Source organism: Larimichthys crocea, chromosome XI, assembly GCF_000972845.2.
Source record: "Larimichthys crocea isolate SSNF chromosome XI, L_crocea_2.0, whole genome shotgun sequence".
NCBI lineage: Eukaryota > Metazoa > Chordata > Actinopteri > Sciaenidae > Larimichthys > Larimichthys crocea.
Window position 1 is genome coordinate 23,465,495 of NC_040021.1, and position 23,381 is coordinate 23,488,875.

A 23,381-nucleotide genomic window follows, 5' to 3' on the forward strand; every position below is an offset into this window, starting at 1 on the left:
CAACTGAACTTTTCTCTCATCTGGGTAATATCCAGGGATATAATAACCCTACACACCACACCCTGTGTGTTTTTTATTAATATAAATATAAATTATGATGTGGTACTGAAAAGTAAAATACTAGCATACAATCAAGTTTGCTGATAGTTTCCCCAGAAATATCAATTCATCAACAATTCGAACTTTGTGTTGGACAAATCCACAGAACAACTACATATAAGATAGACTAGATCAATTACATTTAAAAGTTTGAAACAGTGCTATTATAAAGACAGTACAAATAAATAAGATATTCATATATCTAATTTTATATAATCCCCAATAGCACCCTTAAATTCCAAATGTCCTCCCAGCTCACAGCTTATGTTTGGTCAAAACATTACGTCATAAAAATTATGATACTTCAAAAGAGAGCCATAACAATTATAAACAAAATGACTTCACAGAAACCAACACCGTTCATTAAGGGTCCATTGTATCAGATTAAGGGGACTCTATTTACAGAATATGGCAGAAATAGAATATAATTATTATTATAATTTATAAGCCTTTTCCATTGGTGTTTAATCACCTGAAAATCAAAATCATGATCACAAACATGTTAGAATCAAATGTTAAGACACTCGTTGAACATGTTTCTAAAGTAGCCCAGGATGGACAAACTAAACACTGGCTCTAGGTACGGACACACCAGGATGGAGGATGAAATAAAAGGGTTACTACCACTAAGTTCTACACAACGTTCTTTTCATTTAAAGCTTTTGTAAATTTTAAAATAGTACTAATTGTGTACAAAAAATACAAATCAATCTATCCAAAAGTTGTTGTTTTTTAAAGAGCAGTGTGTAAATGATTAACTGAAATAATGTAATGATGTGTTGGCAGTAGTAGTGAAGGCTTTTAATTTGAAAATCTGCAGTTTGATAAGCAATGTTGAGTTTCAGACTTTGCCATGTGAGCCAGCGTAATACAGGTAATTCCTCCTCTGCCCTCAGTGTTATTTGACAATTTACAATGTTTTGTGTTTTTTTCTAATTATTTAAGTTGTCTTTTGAATTTTAAATTAATTTCAGTTTCATTTATTAAGACGTGTGTAAACTGCAGAATTTGGTGATTTTAAGGGTACCATTGAATGTTTTGCTTGAATGTATGTGATAAAGAATTACATTCTGACAAATGAACATGATATTTCACATTGTGCGTATAGCTCCTTGTCTTCTTGTGTTCCTTAACAGCTCTTTATGTCTAGGACTGGTCACATTCCAGAATTCAAATAGAACATAACCATTTTGTGCGTACATTCAGCCTTGTCCACTTGAAAACTACTGGGATCTTTACAGTTATATACATCTTTTTCATTGTCAGTTTTTCTTCCAACATGTCAGACAGCTGACAGTACTGTTGTACTGTACATTTGCCCATCCATCAACTTTTTCTCAGGGTTTCCCCAACTTGGTGGCACATGTCCCCAAATCCTCATGATCCATGACAAGTTAAGTTAATTAAGTTTGTCAAGGAAGTTTTTACATGGCACACGTGCACTAAAGGGAATATCATTACATTAAAAGGATGATAGTTCAAACCATTGGTATTTTTTTATCATATGTATATCAATCCAAATTAAATATTAATGTCTGTGCCACCATAAGGTTGAAAAATATATAGATTGTGGCTCCTCCGTCATGTCAGGTCCTGCTCTGGTTGAATGTTACACTGTGGTTGTACGGGAGGTATATGTCCCATTGCGAAAAACCATATCAGAAGCCATACAGTCCTTGGGAAAATCCAGAGGGTTACATGTTGCTTGTCTCTTCAAAGCTACAGCGCAGTAATCCACCTGCTCCGCATCCAGCCCAGACTCCAGCCACCGGAAACACACAATGCGCTGAAATGAGCGCCGAAAATTGTCGGACACAAAGCCATACAGGATGGGATTGGCGCCACTGTTGGCATAGCTGAGGATGACAAAAAGCTGAGTGACCATGGGGTCTGGGGGACGGTGGAAAACGCTGATCAGCTGGACGATGTAGAAAGGCATCCAGCAGAGAACAAACACTGCCACAACTAGCAGCACCATGCGGGTGATCTTCTTCTCTGAGCGGCGTCGTTGAAGCCAGCCTGCCTTTAGCCCCACTGCTCGCATCCTGGCCACCATTAGACAGTAGCACAGGCAGATAGCTCCAACAGGCAGCAGAAACCCCAAAAGGAAGGTATAGACCACAAATGCTTCTGACCATGCTGCTTCAGGCCATAAAAAGTTACAATCCATGCCACCGTCCTGTGCAGGGACAGTGTCTGCAAAGATAATGATGGGCAGGATGACTATGAGTGACAGGCCCCATACACACACATTGACTACTTTGGCTACAGTGGGTCTGCGGTAGCGGGCAGCCTTGATTGGGTGGACCACTGCTACATAACGGTCCACACTAAGTACAGTCAGGCAGAAGATTGATGTAAACATATTGATACCATCAACACTCAGCACCAACCTACACATCAGTGACCCGAAGGGCCAATGACGAACAGCAGCTGATGTGGCCAGAAAAGGAACACTTAACATGAACAACTCATCAGCGATTGCTAAATTGAGAATGTAGATGTTAGTGGCCGTTTTCATTTTGGCATATTTCAGAATGACATAGATGACCATAGCATTGCCAGTAAGACCTACACAGCAGACAAGAGCATAGATGGATGGGATGATGATTTTACTGGCATCGGGCTCCTGGTAGTAGTCATCATAGTCCATGCTTGTGTTATAGGGCAGCCCTGTTGGATACGACCCATAGTCCTGGCTCCCATTGAAATCCATGGTCACTTTAGTCAATATGTGGTGCGATCTTAAAGTTTGACTGATGCTAGCCAATGGAGCTATAGAAAAATGAAGGAAGCCCTAACTTGGTCTTGGTAATGTAAACTGTATGACTTCACTCGAGCTACAGTATTTTAAATGCTAACTAATGAATCATTGTTACATTTTGTTCAGTCATGAAGGGTTCAGCGAGTTCTGTAGTAAGACTCATTTATCTTAGAATATAGATATTGAATCTCAGGAATGTGTGTTCAAATAAACCCTCAATGAGATTTCTTTAACTTCAGAGGCTGAAACATCTGTTTCAGTTCTCTGTTGTCTTTTTGGACTACACGATAATCCAAAGAAAATTGTGTTCATATTACAAAAGCATATTATATATGTTCTTAATTACTTTCATCCAAAAATGATTTCCAATGATCTCTCCTCTCCATCATTTGCCATCCATTTTCATTCATGAGCAAACATACATCTTAGTGCCCATCTGTTGCAGAGTCCAGGTCAAAAGCAGGGTAAGATCACTTGGACACTTACAAAACACTCCATTTGTTGATTGAAACAGGCATTCTGGCAGGTAAAATCATGTCAAGTGTCTACTTAAAGGTTGTGTTTTTTGGCTCCTGCACTCATCTCGTTGATAGATTGATACGCCGTTGCAGAGGCCAGAGAAATCACAGGGTTCCTGCTGAAGCTTTCTTTCAGGATGCATCTTCCTCCCATTTCTGTGACCCCAATTATGAAATCCTGTGAGAAAACAAAAAAACAAAACTGTCACGTAGTTTGCCTTTGACAGACACTAATGTAAGTGAGTCAGTTTTCCTGACACACCACTGCAGGAGGAATTTATACGCCTGAGGATATTTCTTTAAATGATCTGAAAATGATTTACTCCATATGCATGTATACTCAGTTGTACTGCCATACAGACTGTATGCAGCAATACTGACTCTATGAGTGAAAATTGAGAGAGACAGGAATCCAGGGCAAATACCCCTGGATACAAATGGTCAACCCACACAGCTGATTTGTCTTACTTAAGAGGTTGGACCTCCTCTAGGGACTGTGGGGATGTGCACGCATGACTCTGACTGTCCTGTTAGATTTGTTGCACCTATTAAGACAGTAGGCAGAGAGATGGTTGTACAAAGATTTAAACAATATAGCACTGTATCCATTCGTTCTGGGTCCAATTACAATGAATGTCAAAGCTTCACCAACTTGAGGCATTTCTTTGGCTTTCAGATGTTATTATTACACAGATGGATAAATCAGGCTTTCAATCTTGACATGAATCTGAAACTACTCATTATAGTGACACTGAGCAGAGCACAGAGCTGATCAGCCAAAACAACTGAACATACCTGTGAAGCTCAGTCTGTCATGGAAAATCTTTCTCACTAGGCCTTTATTATTGACTTCATTGATTTGCTATAGATCAGAGGTCAGTAATAGGTGGACCACAGTCCGGGTCCATACCTATTCTCTGTCCTGTCTGGACCCAGAGCCAGAAACGACATATCATTGAGTTTTATTCAGTTTTGGTGGAGATTACATTTTGACTGGTGACTCTTTTCTGACAGTGTTTCTACACCGCTATTCAGCGAAAGGGACATCCTACCTTTGTCTGATTGGCCAGAACATTTGTGGGTTTCAGTTGGTTGGGTTTAGGCATGAGGACTGAGATTGGTCAAGGTGAGGGAAAGAATGTCAGCCAATCACAGGCAGGGTAGGACAGGCCTTCAGTGAACAGAACGAGAGAAAAATATAAAGGAGTGATGAGACAAGAGAGAGAAAAGAGAGGTTAAACTGTAAGCCAGTGTCACATGGTGTGTGCTAAACGGGGGAAGGTTGACGCCAAGTCAGCCAATAACTTGCTATTATTATATGAAAGTACTTTTTATTTATAATTCTGAGTTGAAAGTCAGATTTACTTTGACTTTTTTTATTACTTTTTTTTTTTTATTTGATTTATTATTTATTATTGTATGCAGCTCTCCAGAGTCCAGAGTGTCATTGAAAAGATATATTGTTACCATGACGTTGATTTATAGCTTTCTTTGTTTGCTTTGAGTCGTTGACTTCACACAGTGCAGATGTTGATACAATGACAATGCTGCTTCAATATTGTTGTGGAGAAATTGCTGAAGTCAAAGGTCAATGGTGAGGCCAGGAGAAGAAAGTGTTCAGGAGTCTTATGCTGTATTATTTATTGACGCTTGGCCAAGGAGAACTAGAGACACTCTCAAAGTTCATCAGAAGTGCCTGAGTCAGTCTCGCATTCTGACGAACTCGTGATGATGGATAGACCCAAAGATCACACCCCAAATACTACACGCCCAGAATTAGTCAAAGAGAATGTCTTTACTCTTGGAGGTGTTATTGTCAGCATATTATAGTCTGGAGACACAGATGTCTGTTTACGCAGATTGGAACGTCACCAGCAAGCTATCTATTATGTCTAGGAAGGCAGCAACAGGTCTCTTCGACCCTGGACACCACAGTGTTGAGATATGGTGGCACCTAGTCAAAGACAAACAATTAGTACTGCCGAGGACCTCAAGGCCCACACGTGACCATGTGTAACCTAAGGATAGAAAATTCCATAACAAATATATATAAAATAATTGTAATGTATAACTAAATTATAATGCAACTTAAACATGATGATACTACGGAACCTGAACATGAGGAAATGTTCTCTAGCCGGACCTCCTGAAATCAGAATTGACTACTACGGAAGCCTGGAAAGGACATAGAGAAAATCTAGATCTCACAAAGATTGCGTTATCTCGCAAAGTTTTGCAAGATCTGTGGAATCTCGCAATATTTCACAAGATCTCGTGAGACCTGGTCTGGTTGCTGGTCTGTTTTTAGCAACTGCTAGGTGTTAGCTACTCAATGATCGCTGCAGCAAGGGCTGGCTCAATTCATGGCAGCGGCAGCTAGTAGTGGCACTTCTGGAGGCTGCCACTGACCTGCTGCGGCAGCTGCTGTTGTTGCGTTATATAATAGTAGGGGTGTATTAGTAGCTGGCTCTGTATTTCCTTTCCAGCAACAGTTTGCTGCAGAATGACATGCACAACCTGTTAACCTGTTGCTGGTATCTCACTCGTAGAGCAGCACAGTGACACGTCAGAGGCAGCTGCCCCACACAGCGGCAGCAGTTGAAACAAATGTTGAGAGATTAATTTAATAAATGCAAATAAAATAACAAAACAAAAACAGCAGCAGTTGCCGTGGCAGTAACTGCCCCAGACTCCAGCAACTGTCGTGGCAGGTCACTGGCAGGTGACCAGCACAGCGGTTGAGAGATTAATTAAGAAAACCTTGCAAATTAATGCAGAAATCACATAATGGAAATGCTACTTCCAGCGAGTCAAATACAACACTGACAACTGTTTTATAAAATGAAAAAACAAAACAAATGCCCATAACAGCAGCAGTTGCCGTGGCCCAGAGACCGCGAAGGCAGTGGCAGCTGCCTCAGACACTGGCAGTTGCTGTGGCAGGTCAGTGGCATTCTCATATGCAAAAATTTGCGAGACGCAAAACTACTTTTTTCTCCATGTCCCTTCCAGGCTTCTGTAGACTACACCTGTTCTGACCTCACCAATTTCAAATTCAGACACGCTGTAGCGATATGTTAAAAACTCATATAGTTTTTGTATTAATCCACTCAACACTGGATAAGGTGACCAATAGGCACAACTTCCCAAATTTCAGTCCATCAGTGGTTTAGACATGGATGTATGACTGATAACTCAGTGAATGTTGTTCACTACATACAGTATATTTAAAATGGTTCAGGTCTGAGCAGGCTGCCTGAACACATAAATGATATGAAAATATTGTGTTGATATGGCTCTTGGTGACCAGATGGATACCTAATTTATGTCTACGTTAGTCTAGTTTAGCAATCTGGAACAGTGTCCTGGACCAACTCTCTTGCTAGTATGGAGAAAAATGTATCTTATGTCTAACTTATAGTCATACTAAAATTAGTATTACATTTTCATTATATGTATATGTATATATTTATATTTTATATTATATACAAATATGTTGTATATATTGTATATATTATTTGGTTTAGTAAGTGATATTTAACAGAACATTTAAACACTTAAATATGCTTATTTTAAATTTATTTTCTGATGGATATCAATCTCATGTCAATCTCATGTCTCTATGATATTATGTTTAGCTCTAGGCGTGCATGCAAATATAAACCTATAGTTCACATTCTCTGGCATCGATGACACATTTGACAAGTACCCACTGTTATCAATAATAAAAGTAAAGTTACAAAATAAGTAACAAATTCAAATGGGTTAAGTGTAAATTAAATGTGACATGGGGCTTTCATAATAATCACTTTCTTGTGAACAAAATGGATTTCCACCATTCATCTTACTGGTTGCAAACATTTGAGAAAAGTATTGAATAACAATTAGAAACTGAGGAAAACTAATAATTGTGGACTGAAAAGTCATAATTTAAAACCTAACACAGTAAAGTGACCATTTAACAGTCACACTCACCCTGCATATTGATGTTTCTCACTCCAGTGCAATTTTAGATAGAAAAGAACTGCTACACACAGCAGTGGGAGAACTAAGGGAATTTCAATATTATGCATAATGATGTATGCCAATTACAGCCTCACTGAATCTTCCTGGAAGGCTCTTGTGGTTTTTCAGAGCTGCAGTATCGTATTGATACAGAAGATTTTTGTTGTCCGGTAACAGAACACACACACTTTTGAAAGCAGTCGATTACATCATAGCACATGATTTGCAGATAAGAGATGATCCAATAATGCTGTCTCATCATCTCATGGTGCTGATGAGTGGATGTTAATAGATGACAAGACTGATAGCTGACAGGCGCAGACAGTAAGTAGCTTGGCAGTCTGAGCACATCCAGTTAACATCCAGACCTTTGTGAAAGACTACATCCAAATTAGGTCCGACACATGGTGTCCAATTAGAATCAGAGAAGGTCTTATCTGTTGTAACTGCTGACATGTCAGTTCCCCTCTCACCCTAAAGCATTTCACTGAATACCTCCTCTATGCTCTCTGCTGCTCTGTTAACATCTACTCAGCAGAATCGCCATGACTGTTTACCACATATAGCTGGTAAACTTGATTGTCATTGCTTTTTAGCATAGCATCACCTTGGTGCTACTCCACTACAAATTATGGTCACATGCATCTATTTAGCATTGTGCTTGGGTGACGTGATGCCACAGATGCATGGCTGGATTTTACTACGATCCCTGCATGACAGAATATGGTCATCATCAAATTAACCAAAACCATCCAATTAAAACGAGCAAAAAGATGTCGTCATGCAATATAAGCCAGAACACTGATGTTGAAAAGACATGCTTTCTACAGCTTTAGTCTTTAGGAAGCTTTAAAAGGTTCTTATGTCTAATAGTGTCTAAAACTCCCATACAGATAGCCAAAGGTGCCAGCGTCAAACAAGTTTTGGATCAATGATGCCCACTGTACACAACCATGTGGCTGTTCCCTCTACCATGGGGTCCTGATTAGGCCCTCACCTCTCTGTGTTAACCTTTGCTTTCCAGTGTGGCCATTTGGAACAGCTGTAAGCAAATAGAGTCAGGTACAAACTAGTCTTGTTTGAATCACAAACATCATTGCCAAGGCACCCTGGTGGCAGAGTAGTTAGACTGCCTACTAAGAACTACTAGTCCCCAAGTCAGGTTTGCAGCTGACTTTGGGAGTTTTTTTTTTAAAGATTATTTTTTGGGCTTTTCATGCCTTTAATGATAGGACAGCTGAAGATAGACAGGAAGCACAGTAACATCATGCAGAGTATGGTCTTTGTTGACCTAAGCAGGCTATTTAAGATTCTAGACCTGTCTTTGATAGTCTAACCTGGTCTTTGATGGTCTAAGCTGGTCTTTTGATCATATACCCTGCTAAATGAAAGCTAACACAGTACTATAGAGAGTGTAGCACACTGACCATACTCTGATTAGCTCAGGGTTAAGCGTATAATAATCTTGGAAAGTAAAACCTGACGAGCGTGCATGAAGCTAGCTCATCCTTATGATGTCCCATGAGAGCAGGAGGACACCTGAGGAGCAGCTGAAGAGTTCAGTTCTCCTTTTAAAAAGACAACTGTTGTTCTGTTGTGTCAGGGGACATTTTCTTAAAAAAGTGTCCCCTGACACACACGACTAACATGGAAAGAGCCAATCAATTGAGCCAATTCATTTTTATTCTTTTGTAAAAACATAACCACAGGCTTTTTCTGCTCCAACACACCTATAAAGCTTCAGTTAAATGCCTTCACAGGAGGTTGGGACCACTTGTTATTGACTGGTAAGTCATCTGAGGTACCAGTAGTTCTTATGTTCCTGATATTGACAGGTCTGCAGTCTTGTTGCACAGCTGGCTCTGTCTGTATTGTTAGTACAGCTAAAGAAATCATCAATCATCAAAAGGTGAGACTGAAATTGCCAGATTGGTTTTGATGGAGCTGGTGTGGGTCACCGCCACTTCATCCATGCATTCAAACATCATGTCAGTACAGAGACAGATCATACACAAAGTCTGTCTGTACAAGCAGTCCAGAAGTACCAACTGCATATCTGCTGTATAAACTGTACCCCTCCAGAAACATCAATGATGGATGAGGATGGATGGGTCCGAAGTCTTAATTAGTCTGCTACTCCTGGACGGGCTGCTGGCTCCACTCCAACCTCCCTTTCCCTTCTGCCAGCTTTAATGACAGGCAGTCATCCTTTTGAAGTTGCATTAGTGCTGCTTGGTGGAAGGAATACATCAGACATTTGTGTGTGTAGGTGTGTTTGAGAGAGAGAAATAAAGTATGGAGAAAATTATGGATATCCTATTCTTTACATTAATATACAATCAAAGCTACTGCTGTATTTCCACACTGCAATGACGATTACATGTTTTTCTGAATATATTTCTCAGAAATTAAAGCACACATACAAAATATATCCACAGGCTGAATACATGAAAGCCCTGAAGCCTTTGAATTGTTGTTCCATTAGTGGAGGACATTCAGGATGAAAACAATCTGCTAGTGAGTCCATCAGTCTGTTTACTTCAGTCCAGGGTTTGGTTACATCAGTTATTACTAAACCATCCCCAAATTACTGAACTAATTAACTGACAATCAATCTAAAATCTAGAATAAATAACAACAAGAATAAATCTAGAATAACACTAGCCTTCCCCTTGAATTAATGCAGTCGGAGACATCTGCTGTCGAACCAAAGGCATCTATGTAAACAGGAAGTCACAGCAGACTACAAAGTACACCAGTTTAAGAAGTCAGGCAATACATGAAACACTGCTTGATATAACAGTACAGTACTGATGGCTTCCTGACTTGTCTGTCCATGTAGTTGCTTCTAAGCAATGTTTCATCTCCTTTTGAACTGGTGAACGTTTTCTCTTTGACCATTCACATTTCTGGATATAAAACCTGTAGTAAAATAAGATTTTTAAAAAAATGACTTTGATGGGGTTTTTTTTTTAAAGAAAATATCTACTCTGTAAATGAATCATCATCCCAAACAGCTCATCAAATACAAACATCTGAGTTTATTTACATAAAAAATCTCATAATAATGAGGAAGCTCATCATTATCTGTAATTAGTAGTATGCGTGGTAAACAGCTGGTGTAAGAGGCTCCAGTGCAGGGTAACTTAGAACTACTGGAAGAAACATTCCCCAGGATGATTCATGAAGGTTTTAATTACTAAGGGGTATTGGGTCTAGTTCCATCCTCTGGTCAAATATTCCACTGTACAAAAACATTTAAATCATTTAAATCTAATTGATGCTCCTTGTGAAGTCAGTCCGTGTAAAGTCAGAATAAATTTGTGTTCTAAATTTGTCAGACCAAAGAAGAAATTGTTATTAACCATCCAGCCAAATTTGAATGATTAAAAATATAGTTTATGACACCAGTTGTCAAAATCAGGTAAAAATGAATTCTCAGCTCCAGGACTGTGGGGGCGTGTCCACTGAATGTGCTGAAGCCACGCCCATTCACATCAGCAGTCAAGCAGCCATTTTGAAGCGACTGAAACGTGTCAGATGAGTTCAGAAAATGACATGACGAACTTTGAAACACTCTGAGTGAGATGAATTCATCTCTATCTCTCTGCTAGGGGTGCAGGGGTATGCTCAGGGTGACCTCAGCGTGTCATCGAGCCACCCTTTAAGGACCGCCCACAAAATCCTGGACTGAAAACTGGTGAAAAACTGTTTGAACCCCTAAATCTACATTTCAGTCTTTTCACATGTTTTTAGCAACTATTTTCCAACATATTTAATGTATTCTAAAAAAATCTCAGAATTGTCTTTTCAAAGATATTTAGTTGTTACACATATTATTTAATATTGGCTTGAATTTAAAATTCTTCTCCTTACTTACAAAGCTCTTCATGGTCAGGCACCATCTTATCTAAAAGAGCTCATAATACCTTATTACCCCTCTAGAACACTGCGCTCTCAGGACGCTGGGTTCCTTGTGGTTCCTATAGTTTCCAAAAGTAGATTGGGAGCCAGAGCTTTCAGCTATCAGGCTCCTCTTCTGTGGAACAAACTACCTTTCTGGGTTCGGGAGGCAGACACGGTCAACACCTTTAAGAATAGACTTAAGACTTTCCTTTTTGATAAAGCCTATAGTTAGGGCTGGCTCAGGTCATCCCTTAGTTATGCTGCCATAGGATTACACTGCCGGGGGACCCCACCGAGGGTTATGCCTAGCCAGGCACGGTATTGGTTGAAGATGCACACATCTCCCTTACCGAAAACTCTCTCTCTCTCTCTCTCTCTCTCTCTCTCTATATATATATATATATATCCATCTCTCTCTATATATATCTCTCTATATTTCTCTATATCTCACTCTCTCTATATATATATATCTATATCTCTATATCTCTCCATATCTCTCCATATCTCTCCATCTGTGGACATGTCTCATTAATGCATGTTACTAACCAAACTTCCCCGGAGTTTCTGTGCTCTGTCGTCCAGCAGGTTCTCGTGGATCGTGGCTGCTGCTGTGATCCTGCATGACGCCCACTACATATATTATTACTGTCATTATTACTACCATATCTATTACTGTAATCATTTTTATCATTCATTATAATTCATTGTCATTTTATCAGTCATTGTACAATATGTTTGTGTTGATTTGTCCTGTACACGTGACATCCATTGCACGTCTGTCCGTCCTGGGAGAGGGATCCCTCCTCTGTGGCTCTTCCTGAGGTTTCTTCCACATTTTTTCCCTGTTAAAAGGGTTTTTGTGGGCAAGTTTTTCCTCACTCGAACCGAGGGTCTAAGGACAGAGGGTGTCACTCCCTGTACAGATTGTAAAGCCCTCTGAGGCAAATGTACTTTGTGACTTTGGGCTATACAAATAAAATTGATTTGATTTGATTTGATTATGGACCACACTGTAGGCTTGAACCCTTGAAGGTACCCATTTGTTGGAACTGTTGTTTGTTAAAAAGTGAAGAATTGCCTTTACACAGATTTTAAGGCTCTAAGAATAATAAACCAGATGCTGACCAAACACATAACCCTAGCTGTAATGCATAGAGGTATAGTGTAACGCACACTGATTTCGCGTCCCTCCTATGTGACCATTTTTAAAAAAATGCAAACAACAATAGTACTCTGCTTAATGTTTCATGGGTTTAAAAGCTTAATTATTAGCTTTAATGTTGTGGACATTGCAGCTCTCTGGGTCTTGAGTGGAGTTCTCTCCTGTAAAACAGTATTTAGACTAAATGTATACTGAATGTAAAGTTGTTAGCTGTATCTAACTAGAAACATACCTTCTATTCTTCTATTGTGACATCTCAAACTGATCTCAATCCATACCAAAAATGTCTGTCTCTGCTTTTCTCCAGTTTTTTGTTTCTTCCATTTATGAAGTGGAGACATGAAGCCTGAGGATACGGCCAGCTTTTTGTCTCTGTTTGGCAGATTTTTAGTTTGCGTGAACATGTCTCTGCCGTGCCACAAGACAATTTGTGTTGGTTAGCGCCCAATTACTTCCTTTCATTCTTTATTCATTCTAAATTCTAATTCAGATTTCATCTTAACCAACAAGTCCTCCATGCTGATGCAAAAACCCATTCATTCATATTGCCTGTAAAAATGACCCATAGATTTTGATCTAGTCATCTGGAACCTTAAAATGAGACTGTTTCCTGATGTGTCACCAGGTTCTATATGTCTTGTTCATGTGCATATCCAGAGGGTGGTTATCCACAAAACCATCACATTATTCTAAACTGTGACTGAATATGTATCCAATTTGCCTACAACAGCATAGTACAAAACAAGGCAGAAAAAGGAAAACATTGAAGAGAACAAAGAAAGCACTAAATAAAAATAGAGATCAGACGACAAGTTGCGAGAGGGAAGTGAAGGTTGTTCCATTCTTTCTTGACATCTAACTGCTAATGGAAACACTGCAACAAGTCGTCTGTGCGGCGTTGATATCTGGAGCCTTCAAGCTCAGCAAAATGCCACAATCAACACACAGCCAAGCGTTTCAGTCTAAAGGCTGCATTATCCCATTGTTGTTTTTCTTTCGCTATCTCTCTATCACGTCATTCTTCTCTGTCTTTCTTCTCTCCAGCAGAGTAAACCCCCATCTTCATCCTCCTGCTGCGTCTGATTGCATCCTCCGCTCATCATCCCCCTCTCCCCATAAAAGTGTGATTGCAGGATGGAATCCACCACTTTAGGATAAACAAATTAGGAGTTGCATGTTGTTATTTGTTGGCATAAATCAATGTCCCTTTTCCCATTTTGAACAGTTTAATTTTGCTCATTACAGATGAGGAGACATATTTAAAACACATACTACAATATCTGTCACATAGATACATATCTGATTATTATTTAACAACATCAAATGTGGTTTTGCCTCACAGTTAAATGTGGTGTGATGAAAATGTGAGCCGTTTAGACAGCTAACAATCTCAAGCCACCTGTAATGGCACCCGCCAGTCAATCAAAGCATCCACGCTCTTAATCCTGCATAACTTTAAGCCTTAATATAATGTGAACAGGGAAATTAGCTACAGAGACCAAAACAGTTTTTTGTACCAGGCTGTAAACATGTTTATTTCTGAAGGTTGACATGTTCTTTAGCCAGCCTCAAGTGGACGTTTGAGGAATTACAGTTTTTGGTACTTCTGCTTAGGCTTGATTTCACAGCCACAGAGGTTGACGCTTGATAAATTTGCAATTGATACAATTTTCTTGCCCTTTTCCTTTAGTGCTTGTTGTTCTCATATAACTCATTACTTTCACAGATTCTCTTCAGTCTAGCCAAATGAGAGGTCAGGTTCTTACAGTCATTTCTTACAGTCATTTTGGTCATTTTCTGTAGATTTTGTGTACTCTCAGTGGATGATAAAGATTGTTGTGTTCTGCATTGGGTTTTAAATATGACTTCTAACAGAGAGATCTTTCAGTGCACCAACACTGCAGCTGACTCTGACATTATAGCTTTGTATAACTCAGGAAATTGTAACATTTCAATAAGAGAAAACTAAGTTGCCATTCACTCAAGACTTGGCTGATTTTGACTAAATCACCTACTATACCTTTTATGATATAACAAAATATATAGCACCAAACAGACAAGAAACAGACATGTTTCACTGTTTCATCTCAGGTCTTATATGAACACGCTCCAGGCCAAATTTCAAAGCTCCATGTATACTGAGCCAGTTGATAACCAGCTGTGAGGAGGGAATAAGTGTTTGACAGCTTGCTTTGTGATACAGGTCTCAGGAGTACGCATGTGATTAGCTTAGCTTAACAAAAAGACTGAAAGCAGGGGAAACTAGCATGCCTCTGTCCAAAGTTCAAACATATACAATACCAACACATGTACAGTACATTAACCCTAACCCTACTCCTAACTCCTAGAGTCACTAGAGTAGTTTTTTTTAATAGTATTTCTTGACTTTTGAATTGACTAATAAATCTACTATAGTGCTTTTGTACTATGTATTATCCTGAAGAAAAAACGTTAAACGCTTCCCAGCTACTTGGAAATTAGCAGAACGATCTGTTAAAGATGAAGCCAGACTTATTTGTTCTCAGTATCAATACTTGATGAACATTTTATTCTTTCTGAAACGTCAATTGCCTCCAGAGGGCTGCCTCTGCTGCCCTAATGATCATCTGACAGACTTAAAGAAGCGTTTTGTCAGACTCAAACACTGAATGAATCCGGAGAGCAGAGCTGAAATTGGCCACCATCAAAAATGTACCATACTCTCATAATCATGTAGCCGGTGGCACAGTGCAGGAAATATGAACTGTGAGGGAGAGAGTCTTTGAAAAGCTATTTCTCTTTTTAATTTGCATTCTCCTCACTCTCGACTACCATTGCATGTGCACATGCTGGGACCTATTTTCATCTCATTTCATATGACATATCTGCAGCTCACAGCTCATAGTGCAGCCTGTGATTAAATATGGAAAAAGCTTCAGCTTTGCCTTCCAGCTACTCTAGTCTAAGAGAGAGAGGTACTGCATGGGTTGTCATTAACAGATGCTCAAATACCTCAGCGCTCTTCTTGTGTTTGCTCAAATAGGGACAACCAAAACATGGGGACATGTCCTCACTGTTCATATGCAAACCTACGTTCTTGTCTTATATCTTCAAAGCATCAGCAAAAGTTCTTCTCTGAATGACAGTGGAAGTAGACATACAGAAAATGTGAAAGTACAAACTGCCGTTCAAACAACAACCCTGGAGCCATGATTGCATGAGGTAATTGAGCAGGAAGCTCTGGGTGCAGGGAACATGGAGGGAAATTAAACATTGTTAGTTGCATATATAACCCATATTGTAATAATGAGCTGTATCTATAGTACATTCTCACCACAAAGTCAAATAATGTTTTCAGTGGGTGTTGGACTTCCCCAAGGTTGCCTTTTCATATTTACGGTGCAGCCGGGGTGAGGAGATTGTCCAATTTGGGAAACTGAGAATTGATTTATGCAGACGATGTGGTTCTGTTAGGTTCTGTTGGCTTAATCACAACCCGATCTTGAGCGCACACTGACACAGTTTGCATCAAGTCTGAGGCCATGACTCTCAGAAATGCCAGAAAATGATGAAACATTCCATCCATCCACCCCAACATCCCATATATGGACTTTCTTAGTCTTTATGCTACATCACCTGACTTCAACAGCACATGAAAACATTACGCCAGACGGCCGTGTCCAGAAGGGTGTCAGGCCGGACTCAAACAGGACTCAGGCACAGAGATGTCAATGAGCGTATTTATTGAAATAACAAAATCCCTCGACAGAGTGAGGCTAAGACAGGCTATGGAAACAGGCCTAAACTATGGAAAACAAAAAGAACAAAGAACAAAAAAACTCTAAACTGCTTTATAAAAATTATCAAAATCAAAATCACTCACAACGAGGAAAATCAAAAGGCTGCAAAACAATAACTGAAAATCTCTCCTAGGGAGGCTGAAAAAACAACTATGCTAAGCACTAAGAAACAAATGGCTATACTAAGAAAATTACAACAAAAAATCACTCAATCGAGGAAAAGACAAAAGAACGCTCGAGCAACAATGCTATGGCTATGAACAGACAAGGAAAAGGCTTTGGTGATTGATCCTGGGACGAAACACTTTGGCACAAGACAAAGGGAGACGCAGACAATATATACTCAGGGTAATGGGGAACAGGTGGAAACAATCAGGGCGGGGAAGACAATCAGACACATGAGGAAGGGCAAGTGACCTGAAACGAGAGGACAGGTAAATATCAAAATAAAACAGGAAATGACGAGACAAAGGGGTCCATTTTTGAAACTGAGGATCAGATTTGTGATGTTGGCGGGGAATGCCAAAAAATGTCACACCTTTATTTGGTTTGGTTCACTTTCACACTGCACTTTTGAAAGCGGACCAAACCGCCTGGACAATGTCATGCACTTACAACTGCTGCTCATTTGGGGGTGGTTTTGCCCAAAACAAGTAGGACTGGCACTGAGTAGGAAAAAGGCACCAGGAAGAAGAAAACCTGGCTCCTTGTTTGGCTTTCAGATCTTCGGTTATCTTGGTAGTCCGTTTGCTTTACTACAGTAAGCAAACCGCAGTAGGGTTCACCTGCAAGCGGACCAAGACCCAGTTTTCACACCTGCCCAAATGATCTGTACTATCCGAGTAAATGAACACTGGTATGTTTAAGGCATGTGAAAGTGCCCTTAAAAAGAAGGGAATGTGAAAGTGGCCTCCAGGGACTAAAAATCATTTAATTAAAAAAAAGCAGTATTGCATTATTAAGGAAATCATATACCCATAAAATTAAGCATTACAAAATGTTCTCAAATTAGACAAATGAGACGTTTTAAAGCAACACAATCAGCCTGTAATTATGTAATTATGACTTCAAAAGGGATATGGCATATCTGAAGAGGTTGGGTATTAATATTAATAATGAGTAATGCAATTTCTAGTGCAAAGAAAAAGAATTTATTGACAGTAATAGTTATAGTGACAGATAATAATATAATAATAATGTCACGTCTTAACAGAGAAAGACAATGATTTTGTCTTACTCTAATAATAATAATAATAGTAATCTAATATTTATAGAATGATCAGTATTTCAGTATAACCAGTTGAACTATAGCATTAAATATTCATAAACCTGTGCTTTACATACAGAAAAGAAAGAACTGACCTGAATCGACCAAACAGCAAGTTTCAAGAAATCAAGAATAAGGAATAATAATAACTTTCTGTGTAAGTGATAATTGAATTATGTCCTTGGTTGTAGGGAGTTTGATAGTGCAGATAGCTAAGCCTCGCTGAAGCCTCTTGAGTCCATTTAAGAGAAAAAACTGGATGTGCAATTTATCTCATGTTTACTCAGTTGACGCCTCCACCCTGCTTTCTTCTTGATTTAGGTCTGAAAGTGCTGGATATAAAAGACACATCTTAACAATGCACGCCATTAGTCACCATGCATGCCTTTCCTCCAGAGACCACAAATACATTTCACATCCACATTCATCAGAATTGTTATGCAGCCAGGATGGGACGAGGAGAGATAAACTGATCAGACTATATATGATCACTCTTGCGCCCTCCTTCATGTTCCTTTGCTGTCAAAGTTATCAGACAACACCACTCTTCATGAAACATGCTTCTCCTCCCCTGTTTGATTGATTTCCTGAACAACTACAGTCTTAGATGTCTGTGATGTGGAGAACCCTTTGAAAAACAGTCACACATAAAAGACAGTGAATCAGGCAAACGCTGGTCCAAACGTCTGAGTGACTGAATGAAACAGACACTCAGATAAAGAGACACAAAGTGATTTTAGAGAGGAAAATGTTCACTCGGGGGAAATACTGCGCTCACAGTCTGCAGGTGTTTTGGAAGATTGCGAGTACTTAAGAATGTCACACAGTGGTAAGAGTTTGTGGGTAATTCACTTGAAAGGATACGCCCATCTTCTAACAGCTGGGTCTGAAGAGGGACAGGCGGATCAATACTGCAGGATCGATACTTCAAAAGCTACTCATTTAGTATTGACTCCTTCTTATTTCATTCCCACAGTAAAAAGTATCTAACAAAACTTGGATGACTGCATCCCTTGTGAATATTTTAAGATATCTTTTTTTTAGGTTTATGCTAAAACAGCCCTGACATATTTAGCTGGCTTGATGATTGACAGCCTATATTAGACATGCACACCCTTAGCCAACTGAAAGTATCCTGACCATGATAACGTTATGTTAAAGTTAGTCCATGTAAAGTCAGAATAAATTTGTGTTCTGAGTTTGTCAGACCAAAGAAGAAAGTGTTATTAACAACCCAGACAAATTTGAATGAGTAAAAAATAAACCAGTTAGGTTAGAAATTAGGTGTCAAATTAGGTAAAAATAAATTCTCACTTTAAGTTTTGCAAAAATCCATCCATCCACTGGTCAGGTTAGCTTGCATCACTGCAAGATGTTAGATGTTAGTTTAAAACTAGAAAATTTTCTAAAGAAATGGACATCCACATTAATAATAAGCACAGTGAATAGTATATAGTGTGCTCTTTCAGGCATAGTCAAAAATCAGCAAAATAAAAAGGAGACTATTTATTATAGCCTGCATTCAAACATCACAGGTGCAGTTTGTTGATTAAGATTGCTGTAAAATGGTCATTGGTCATTTTTCTCTTATTTTAGTTGTGGTCTAGAAGCTGATTCCACTCACAATGTAAAACCTGCTGTGACACACAAACCTCTCAAATAGATATCTGATCTGAATTCCAGGTTTGTTTACAAAGATTAACTGACGGATGAACTGCATTTGTCTTTTTCCCAAAGAGAAAACAAAACCTACTGTCAGCAACAAAGTATGAACACTGTATGGACGAGAAGTAGGTTAATGCTGCAGGGTAAATATAAAATACAACATAACTCCTATCAAGCAAAGTGCAGCTACAGAGCCTCAGAAACCAACCAATACACCCATGTGAAATACTAATCCATTCTATATCCATTGGCCTGATTTGATTGCAAGAAACCCTTTTAGTCAGTGCACTTTGTGAGTATCAACTAAAATATATTTGGCCCTCATCATTTCAAACACACAAACAAAACAAATCTGAACCAATTGAAACATCTGAGGCTGTCAGAGCCCTCAGGATCTAGCACACTCACACTCACTGTATTGTGTACAGTATCTGGTGCTGTGTACAATATGAAGGAAGTTTTAAAGAAAATAATTTAGATAATATTTCTGTTCACTAGGACTGTAAATGGGCTCAGTTCTGCTCAAGGTTTCTGCCTGTTAAAAGGTTTTCCACGCCACTATCGTCAAGTGTCTGCTCCTGTTGGGAATTGTTGGGTCTATTAATAATATTATAAAGAGTACGGTCTAGACCTGCTCTGTATCTAAGTGTCAAGAGATCATTTTTGTTATTATTTGGTGGAAATACTATTTCAGTGATGTCGACCCTCTTTAAGCAATAAAGTTAATGAGAACAATGTTACCGTTATACATCCTCAAACACAAGAGACACCTTGTAATAAAACCTGAAACTATCCTTTAAGACCCAACCTAACTCAACATGCAGCTACCTGTTTAGACCTGAACCCAACACAAAGTCTAAGGTCATATTCCTGCTTGTTGCCTTGATGCTATGAATTTTGAAAACTTTAATACGTAACATCGCTAAAATCAGACGCATTGTCTCTCAGGCGGATGCAGAAAAACTAGTCCACGCATTTGTTACTTCTAGGCTGGACTATTGTAGCTCTTTGTTATCAGGCTGCTCTAATAAGTCTCTTAGGACTTTGCAGTTAATTCAGAATGCTGCTGCACGTGTTCTGACAGGAACCAAGATCAGAGATCACATCTCTCCCATTTTGGCTTCCTTGCATTGGCTACCTATTAAATCTAGAATAGAATTTAAAATTCTTCTCCTTACTTACAAAGCTCTTCATGGTCAGGCACCATCGTATCTAAAAGAGCTCATAATACCTTACTACCCCTCTAGAACACTGCGCTCTCAGGACACTGGGTTCCTTGTGGTTCCTATAGTCTCCAAAAGTAGATTGGGAGCCAGAGCTTTCAGCTATCAGGCTCCTCTTCTGTGGAACAAACAACCATTCTGGGTTCAGGAGGCAGACACGGTCATCACTTTTAAGAGTAGACTTAAGACTTTCCTTTTTGATAAAGCCTATAGTTAGGGCTGGCTCAGGTCATCCCTTAGTTATGCTGCCATAGGATTAGACTGCCGGGGGACCTGCACGGTGATCCTGCACAACATTCATTGTAATTCATTGTCATTTTATCAGTCATTGTAATTGTACAATATGTTTGTGTTAATTTGTCCTGTACACGTGACATCCATTGCACGTCTGTCCGTCCTGGGAGAGGGATCCCTCCTCTGTGGCTCTTCCTGAGGTTTCTTCCACATTTTTCCCTGTTAAAGGTTTTTTGTGGGCAAGTTTTTCCTCACTGGAACCGAGGGTCTAAGGACAGAGGGTGTCACTCCCTGTACAGATTGTAAAGCTCTCTGAGGCAAATGTACTTTGTGACTTTGGGCTATACAAATAAAATTGATTTGATTTGATTTGATTTGATTTTAATGTCTAAGACCAAAGAAAAACTGCAGGGAGAACTCAACAACTTTAGTGCTTTCATTGAATCCTTGGATCCATGGATCCTTTTTTCTAGTTTTAGTTGTGTATAAAAACAGACATCAGAGATTGTGACCTTCCTCAGATGAACACATGAAACCTCATGTTTTCCACTGGGGCTTGACTGGAGCTCTTTACGTGACATCATCTTGTTGTACCTTCTTCTTCTGCAGCAGTTTAATTATGAAGCAATATTCAGGTAGAAGCAGTAAATAGAAACAATGGATTTGCAATTTTCTGTTGCTGATATTCTGAAATGTTGGTTCAATTTTGCTCTACGTCTGGATGGAATCCTGACTGACAATTTCTGTGGGCGAGATGTCATCTTCCTGTGTCACAGTTAGAATCCATGCCAGCACTGAGAAATCCATGCATCTATGCTGTAATCCAACTGAGAGAAAGCCAAAGATTGACATATTTCTTCTGGTATCTGATATCTGATATATCTTCATACTGTTCCTGGGAGCCCACCCTGCTCAATCTGTGTTGACTAAAACTTTGACTGGTTGAATATGTCACAATCCTGGATCCAGGTACATGGATATAGAAGTAAGATCCCAGCCAAACACTGACATTTAAAGTGCTGTATATAGACTGTACCTCTATCATTGGCAGGGCCACTTTACTCAGTCACTGTAAGTAACCAGCTGATCAATAAGCTAATTGACATGCACGATGTTGAGTCCTGATGATCTGAACCAGTACAGTCAGTAAGCAGCATGGTACTGACACTGAAGAGACTCTCCTTCTTATCTTCTTTCTCAACAATTACACTGACAGGAGCTTCAAGATTTGATTTCAGCAGCTGATCGGAACATCTGGCCCACTTGATCTCTCTGTCTGCAGTGAAAATGCTGCCGTGGTGCTGCTCACAATGAGCAGGCGTTGGTCTACATTCTATTTAATGCTATTGGACTGAAAGTCTACCCCCTGAAACCTCCATTTAGCTGAGTGGTAAAAGGACACTTTTACAGTGATGATCGGGACATTACAGTTGCATTTTCTAGACGTGTCAGCTTTGATTCAGATTCTTTTGTGACAGAAATTGCCAGAGAAATAATTGATTTTGATAATCATAGAGATGCTTGATTTAGACCTGCTATTAAATGACCGATTAATTTGGGTTTCGTCTCTCAGGCTAAACCCATTCTGCCTTATTGATGGTAGACACACAGGTGTAGTGATACAGGAGGATGCTTTTTGTGTTGTGTATTAAATAGAAACACCTCATAGTATAATAAATATAATATGAATATTGTATGTATATGTATATGTATAAGTAATTAGGACATATATTTGTCCTGCATTTGGACACATTACATACATTAAAACTGATTTAAACATGCACACACACACACAGGTTTCCACCCCCACTGCTGAAACCTGCATTGCTGTATGGAAACGCAATAAGCAAACTTCATCACTGAGAGCAGTTATTATTTTTTGCCGTCTTCTGTGGAGCAGATCTGATTAATGATGGAAACACTGCAACTGAGAAAATGATAATAGCATTTGGAGCGCAGTTCCAAAGATGCAGACTATATGAGTTGTCACTGTTGAAATGACAGTGTGACTAATAACCATACAAAACACGAAGGTCAGGCAAACATGCAGGAGGGCATTTAAAAGCTCTTCTCTTCATTCTGAATGTGAGTTTGTGCTGCAGGGAATGTGACAACGTGAAAGATGCTTTTACTCTGAGCTGTTCACAAACACATGACAGTCTGTTTGCATCGACCTTCACTGAATCTCATCATTAACTTTCATTCCTGCAGGTGTGTGTTGGTAACTTACCGTCTGTGTGTAGCTGCAGAGGTGCTGCTGTCCCCCCATGCTAATCACTGACATGAGATGGAAATGGACAGTGGATCTGGTTTCCTCATCCAGAGAGTGTGAATCTTGTATTTTCTGTCCCCATCAGCAGCTGTGCATCTGTCAGCATCCACTGATCTGTGAGCTGCTTAATGCCGCTGCACTGTCCTCTGCCTCTCCACACACTCTCAGCCTGCTCTCTCTCTCTCTCTCTCTCTCTCTCTCCCTCTGTGCTGTTATACACTTGTTTTTGTAGCATGCTGACATGTTCTCTCTCTCTCTCTCTCTCTCTCTCTCTCTCTCTCTCTCTCTCACACACACACACACACACACACACACACACACACTGTCGCTTGCTCTTTTATCTCCCATCTCTCCACTGTTTCAAGTCTCATCTCCACCTCTGCTTGGTGCATTCTGCTACCTCTGAGGGAGACACAACCCACTCATTTCCCTGAAAAATACATCTTAGTATGAGATAAGAGGAAAGTGCTGAAAGTTTGATGGGCTG

The 23,381-nt window shown here is 39.5% G+C and overlaps 1 protein-coding gene across 2 annotated transcripts; it reads right to left on the reverse strand.

The window, feature by feature from the left end:
• Positions 1 to 559: 559 nt before the first annotated feature.
• On the reverse strand, positions 560 to 23,058 carry sstr1b (somatostatin receptor 1b). Of its 2 annotated transcripts, none has more exons than XM_019273506.2 (2): positions 22,853 to 23,058; positions 560 to 3,559 (listed from the first exon to the last, which is right to left on the reverse strand). In XM_019273506.2, the coding sequence occupies exon 2, from the start codon at positions 2,813 to 2,815 to the stop codon at positions 1,709 to 1,711; it is 1,107 nt and encodes a 368-aa protein (XP_019129051.1). In that variant the 5' UTR covers positions 2,816 to 3,559; positions 22,853 to 23,058; the 3' UTR covers positions 560 to 1,708. The 2 variants fall into 2 exon arrangements, with proteins under 2 accessions (XP_019129051.1, XP_019129052.1); XM_019273507.2 differs by lacking the exon at positions 22,853 to 23,058 and adding an exon at positions 4,434 to 4,886.
• Positions 23,059 to 23,381: the final 323 nt, after the last annotated feature.